Consider the following 7,002-nt stretch of genomic DNA (forward strand, 5'->3'; position numbering starts at 1 on the left):
TGAAAGAGGGCTCCGCCAGACATTCCGAGCAGATCCTCACGATGCGCTTGGGCCTGCCATGTCTGTCTGTCTGTTCCTCCTCCGCCAGCGGATCCAACTCATGACCAGGTGGTGATCGGTTGACAGCTCAGCCTCTCTCTTCAACCCAACCGTCCAAGACACGTGGCCGGAGATCAGATGACATGACAACAAAGTCGATCGTCGACCTCTGACCTAGTATAAATAATACATGTATAAATACAAATTTTCATTTTGTATTTCAAATTCTGTACATAGTGCTTTTATTTTATATGTGTGTATATATATATATATATATATATATATATATATATATATATATATATATATATGTATATATATGTATATGTATATATATATATGTGTGTGTGATTTATTGCTTAAATCCTAAAAAAAAACCAAAGCACAATGTTATATTTTAACACACACACTCGCTTAGGTTCGTTTCAAGATTTCTATTCACAAATAAAAATGCCATTCTAAAAAGATTTGACAGGATTATCATAGCAGATGGCGCCAAAACACCACACACACATACACACATACATACGCACATACATACGCACATACATACATACGTACGACATACGTGCGTCATCATCATGTGCCGCAAACGTAATACGACAATTTTATGCGACGGATGCGCTCCCCCCTTTCTATATGCTCTCTGCTGATGTGTTACGAAGAAGAGGCATAAGTCTGTCTTTTTGGGCTGATCTTTTCATGCATTGACACATATTCAGAGTTTTAACCTAATAGAAGGCTTCGGTTGGGAAGCTCATGTAAAAGGAGCCGGAGACTGACAGTGGGAATGGCGGTGAGAGATGTTACTACACCAGAATCTAAAATCAAAAACTAGGAGTCTAACCATTGGTCTAACACGCTGGAGCTATTTCTGAACTACAAGCAAATAGAAACTAGTCAAACGTGGCAATAATCTTAGTGCACTGCACCAGCTGACGTTTTGAATAGTTGGCAAGAATATGAAAATGAATGGAAATATTTTTAATACCCTCAGATTAATATTGTAGATTTATGTTAATTTAAGTGAAATGCATACATGCATTTGAGAATGGATTATTCCAAAATTAATGGGGGCAGTTTCAAGATTATTAGAGCGAAATTAACAATTTACATCAAGGTGTAGTGTTTTATGGGGTAAATTTTGCAACTGATTTTAAATGTCTTTTTTCTTTTCTTTTTTTTTTGTTATTGAGAAAATATTTGTTGGGCAAAGTCCATATTTGGTTCCAATTCATTTTAGAGAGATATTTAGCGTAGTAGATAACAACAATGTGGGGTTTGGTGATGATTTCATTTTGAAAAAGTGTTTGTATATTTTTGTTATTCTCACTTTTCTTGAGAAACATATTTTTCCACAATGTGCACCACTCAGTTTTGGGAGAGAAGATGGACTGATTAATAAAATAATATCATATCTTATATCTAGTTACAGGTGCTGTGATGCTGTATCTTGTAGTAACTCCCTTCTGTTTGTCATTCAGCCCAAAGGTAAAGTCGGCACAAAAGGAAAGCGGCAGATCTATGAGGAGAACTTGGGCACTTTGCAGTTCTACTCACGGATCATCCTCGGAGCCAATGTAAGCACAGCTCAGTGCTAGCATAAAATGAACCCTGATAACTGTGATGACCAGCAATGACTAGGCTTGATGTATTTACATGCACTTTAGAAATCTGATCAACATTTTCTAAATCATTACTGGAGTAAATATTTGAAAGACAAAGTGGTTGTTGTTACATCAGAACTTGTTTACTTCACTCCTCTTAACCATGGTTCGCATTTATTTCTAATGTATGTAATCAAGCCCACTTGTCTCTAGGGCTGTTAAAAGTATCAAAAATCACATGGTAATCAATACTAAAACTAGTATCGAAACTAAATATTTAAGAAAGTATAGATGCTAAATGTCACATTCACAGGACAAAAATGAAACTTTCCTTAATAGTTTTAGAATGATCTTGAGCTGTATCATTACAAGTATAAGACCACATAGTCTAGTATACGCCCATATACCACTATGGAACTATAGAACCTGGACAATTGAGGGATTACACAAAAAAGGCTACATGGTAATACAAAAGAAAGTACTACCATTTAATGTTAAAAAGAGAGTTATTATTTTTTGTGTTATCGGAATTGGTATTAAGTAAGTCTATTCCTTAGTATTGAAAATCAAGTTTGAAATTTTAGTATGGTGATAACACTACTTGTTGCAAACACAAGATAACACTGGGCTTTTTCCCAATAGGCAATCTATGCAGTTGTGAACCTTCTCATTTTCTACGGTTCCTCTTCTTTTTGGACATGGGTGAGTTTATGCTGCTTATCCAAAATTGAACACAAATGATTGATTCTTTCTAACCAGTAAATACTCCCTACTCTGTCTCCCTGTCTTCCCTGTACTCTTCTTGTCTAGCTGCTGCTGATGTTTGCATTAGCTGTGTACATTGGCAGTTACCGCTCAATGTCATCCATGGCCAAACCAGTGTTTGCTGAAGATGGCAGCCTGTTAGATGGAGGCATAGACCTGAATATGGAGCAGGGGATGGCTGAGTGAGTGGAAACATTTTTTACATGTAGTCTACTATCAGAGCCGAAAGTTGTACTCAAGTAAAAATAACGTTACTTCAAATTAATATTACTCAAGTAGAAGTACAAAGTAGTAGTAGTAGAAATGTGGGGGCCAGGGGCAAGAAGCCTCACTTAGGCCCCCCTCTAGTATAAATTAATAGGAAGCGGTCCAATACTGGGCCCCTAAGACCCTGGAGCCCAGGACAATAGACCCTTTTGTCCCCCTCTATCGACTCTCCTGAATCCAAGAAATTACTCAAGTAAGAGTGAAAAGGTATTTGGGAAAAGTATTAGTTAAGAGTATCTTAAAGAGTAACTGTCAGGGTAGGAAGTTAATTTCATTAGAAGGACAAAATAATGCTCATGCTAGTATAGACACAAAATGAGATTAATCATATCTGAAGGAACAGTGCAAGAAACACAAATGTTCAAATCATTTCATATTGTCAAGCTTTTGTCACTGTGGAATGAGGAACAAAAACTTTTACTCAGAGTACTGTTACTTCAATACAAAACATATTACTCAAGTAGGAGTAAATGTATGCTGCTAGAAAAGTACTCTAAAAAATGTAATTTCTTTAAAAAGTTAAGTAAATACCCACTACTGGCTACTATTGCATACATAGTTATAAAATAAGGTTGTATCAAAGTAAACCGGTGTGCAGTGTGTTGCAGAAGATGCTAATGCAGTTTTGATGTTGCAGGCACCTGAAGGATGTAATTTTGCTCACAGCTATTGTACAAGTGCTCAGCATCATCTCCTTGTATTTCTGGTATCTATGGCTTCTGGTAAGAGCTTTTCTCTTTGGATCTGCCTAATCAATTCTAGAGGATTGGTTCTAGGGTGATTATTATGCTTTTAAGTCATCAAAGCAGCATGCAGCTACATTTAGTTTTACTTATAAAAGAAGTTGGGAATTTATAAATGATTCTACTAAGTATGTTATAAAAACTGTATGTTGCCTGTCCTTTTACTGTTTAACAAAGGCACTATAATCACAGCTGCACCTGGGTTACCAGAGCCTTAACCTGCAGATAGAGGGCACAAAAGTTTTTGTCATTCACAGTATATGGACAGGCTATGCATCATGTGAAAGCTTAGAACCTCCATAATTCACTCACTGAGGCTGCTCCAGCACTGATTCATGTTTGGCTGCAGGTGCTGGGGTTTAGATAGTGACAATTCAGGTCAGAGTGAGTTCTTTTAGTTTTAAACCAACTGGATTTCAGCAGTGGAATTGGCAACACAAATGAAAGACTCATGTGAGGCTTAGTCTGCTTTCTGATTAGATAATCTTGAGAACCAAAACACCAAATTATAACATAAATAAATGGAACGTCATGACCAATGTTTTTGTAATTAATAGTCCTAATGCTGATTTATTGTTATCAGTAAAATATATGTACTGATTTACTATATTGGGCCTCTTTTTACCATTTATTTGGGGACATAGACAGATCACATTTATTTAGATTTCTTGTTTCTATATGGCAAATGACAGTATCGCCTGTCACAATAAGTAATAAGTTTGTATGTATAATTAGTAATCTATTCAACCTTCTACAGCTCAAATCTTATCGTAGAACAGAAATTATAACAAAATGTTCTCCATTAGTACAAATAAAAAGTCCCCACAATAAATATTAACCATAAAAAATTATTGTTCCATCTCTCATGTATCGAACGATAACTCAATATAGTAATTATCTTGACAGGCCTACATATCATCATTACTATTGTAAATCTTTATTCGCCTTACTGTAGATGGTACTTTTATGTGTCAAGACCAGCACTCACAGTCCTTTGTTGTTGCCTGCTCTTTCATAACTCTAATCTGAAGTGTTACCAATGTATGGAATTTAAAATCTTACATACAGTTCCTTTTAACACTTGCGTGTACATTTTTATCACATGTCCTCTCCCTCTCACTGCCCTTAGGCCCCGGCCCGCGCACTTCACCTGCTCTGGGTGAACTTCCTTGGGCCCTGGTTCACAGCGGAAAGCCCCTCAGTTCCAGAGGAGGTGAATGAGAAGAAACAGAGGCGGCAGGAGCGCAGACAGATGAGGAGATTTTGACACTGTCAAGACTAATCCAATCTAACACAGGGCCATAGAGACACATAACTTATTGTGTGTACTATTCCATGGAACACTGTCCGAACCATCCTCTGGATTCTTCTTTCCCAACTGTTTGATTTGCTGTTCCTCATAGCCCAGTTTACTTCTCATATTATTATGTTTTATCATGTCAGGGTCTGCCCGTTTAAAGGTGCACTATGTAACTTGTAGCTCATAGAGAGGATTTCACTTTGCCTGGAATGTTTCATAGTACAGCATTAAAGTTCAATCTGCCATTGTATTTCATTTATAGTAGTTTTATTGTTTAAAGCAAAATCAACTGTTCAGAGCTTTTAACCATGGTATAGTCGTTTCCTTCTCATTTAGCTTCTCACAGTTGTATTTGGAGCGCTTCATGCACATTTGAGCAATCTTTAGTCACTTATTTTCAAGACTCCATTTTGCCAATCAACTCTCATTTTCACTGCTATTGGTACACACGCACTGCTCTATACTTAGTTCTCCAATTTTATTTTCTTAATCAGTGATTCATGAAACACTAGCATGCTGTGCAGCTATCCATATGAGAGGCTGACAGCTGCACAGCTCTTTGTTGTGATGAAGTTTACAGCAACATCAGCTCTCATTGGCACTATAGTTTTCTAACGCAGAGTCAGCAGAGTTGTTTCTTTTATTAAGTCATTTTTAGATTAAAATGATAACATAATGATCCACGGGTGTCATTGATTATAACTATAGAGCAGACTCAATAGCACAATAGGTGTTCTTTAAAAACCTTGGAATAAACATGCATTCTTCCCACTGTGAGTGGGATCTGACCTATAACTTTGCCTTATTATCTCCAATGGGATGGAATCTCATGGAATTTCATGCCAAATACTGGGACATTCTAGGCTAAACAGTTTTCATAAGGAGCTAATAATCACCACAGAGACAAGCAGGCTCTCAGAAAAGTTGCATAGTGCTTTAAAATCACCTCTTCATCACAAAAAACATAGACTGTATATATATTTTCATGCCCTCTTAAGAGTTGTATGTTCTTTCATTCAAAACAAATGATCATGTTTCATTTGTAATAAACAGAGGGCACAAGACTGTCTGGATGACAGTGGAGATTTATAATATAATGATAATGCAATGTTTTTCAGTAAATGGAATCTAAAAAAAAGAGCCAGTCAGTCTTGTGTTTTGTGTAGTTCTTAGTAAATTACACTGGAAATTAGATTAGGCAAAACTTGTACTCAAGTAAGATAACATTATTTCACAATATTTGCTCAAGTAGAAGTACAAAGAAGAGTTAAAAGTATTTGAGCAGTTGCGAGTAGATCTCCATAGAACCTACATTCAATCAGAAGAATGCACCAAGGGATGCACCAATACCAGTACTGTTATCAGGACTTCTGCCTGTTTTGGTCATGCAAAATATTTAATTATGCTGAACTTAGAAACAACAGAACTGTAGAAGCTATAGACCTTTCTGAGGAGATTTCTGGTGTTATGTTATAGAGGGTAAGCAAGTTTAAACTAGCTCACTTTTGGGGTTAAGCTGGTGCGATAGATGCAATTTCAAACACCAACTCAAGTAGAAGTACAAAGTACTAAGTCCAAGAAATGACTCAAGTAGGAGTAAAAAAATTGTGAAAACTACTACTGAAGTAAGAGTAACTTGAAGAGTAACTGTCAGGATGTAACATATAATTTGAAGTTAATGTAATTTTAAGGACAAACATGATATAATACATGCAGAGACTAAACCAAGTCATATGTGAAGGAGTGATGCAAGAACAAATCTTCAAATCATTTCATATGACAAAACTTTTCATTTGTAGACTTACAGTGGGAAGAGTAACCACAACATTTACTCAAGTAAGAGTACTGTTACTTCAATAAAAATTTTACTCAACTAGGAGTAGAAGTGTGCTGCTAGAATTTCTTTTCAAAGTTGCTCAAGTAAATGTACCCACCTTTGCCAACTGGTCCCACTTGTAGGCCTACTGCTACAGAGGTGTTTACCTGACTATTTCTTTCACCTACAGTCTAATGTTTGATGACTTGTCTGCATCAGTGTTGAAGTTGTGGGAAGACACTATTCAAACCATTCATTGTGTTTGTGGCTATTTCTGTACCCTGCAGTTTGCTATTCCTTTTCACCATCTTGTGTGATGGTGACCCCTACGGTCCATTTATTGACATGACCATCCAAACTCCAAGCATCCCAAACTTCTGCTTTGTGAGGCCTGTCATGATAATTAATATATTGGCTCATTGTTCAATATTTGCTAGATACTTTTTCAGGCTCAACCTTTATCGA

At 36.6% G+C, this 7,002-nt stretch overlaps 1 protein-coding gene across 1 annotated transcript; it reads left to right on the plus strand.

Annotated features, from left to right (window-relative positions):
* Nucleotides 1–598: 598 nt before the first annotated feature.
* Nucleotides 599–7,002, plus strand: tmem208 (transmembrane protein 208). Its single transcript, XM_033989687.2, has 6 exons — nucleotides 599–835; nucleotides 1,524–1,619; nucleotides 2,289–2,348; nucleotides 2,457–2,593; nucleotides 3,316–3,400; nucleotides 4,551–7,002. The coding sequence occupies exons 1-6, from the start codon at nucleotides 830–832 to the stop codon at nucleotides 4,686–4,688; spliced, it is 522 nt and encodes a 173-aa protein (XP_033845578.1). The 5' UTR covers nucleotides 599–829; the 3' UTR covers nucleotides 4,689–7,002.

This window comes from Periophthalmus magnuspinnatus, chromosome 3 (assembly GCF_009829125.3).
Source record: "Periophthalmus magnuspinnatus isolate fPerMag1 chromosome 3, fPerMag1.2.pri, whole genome shotgun sequence".
NCBI classification, from domain to species: domain Eukaryota; kingdom Metazoa; phylum Chordata; class Actinopteri; order Gobiiformes; family Gobiidae; genus Periophthalmus; species Periophthalmus magnuspinnatus.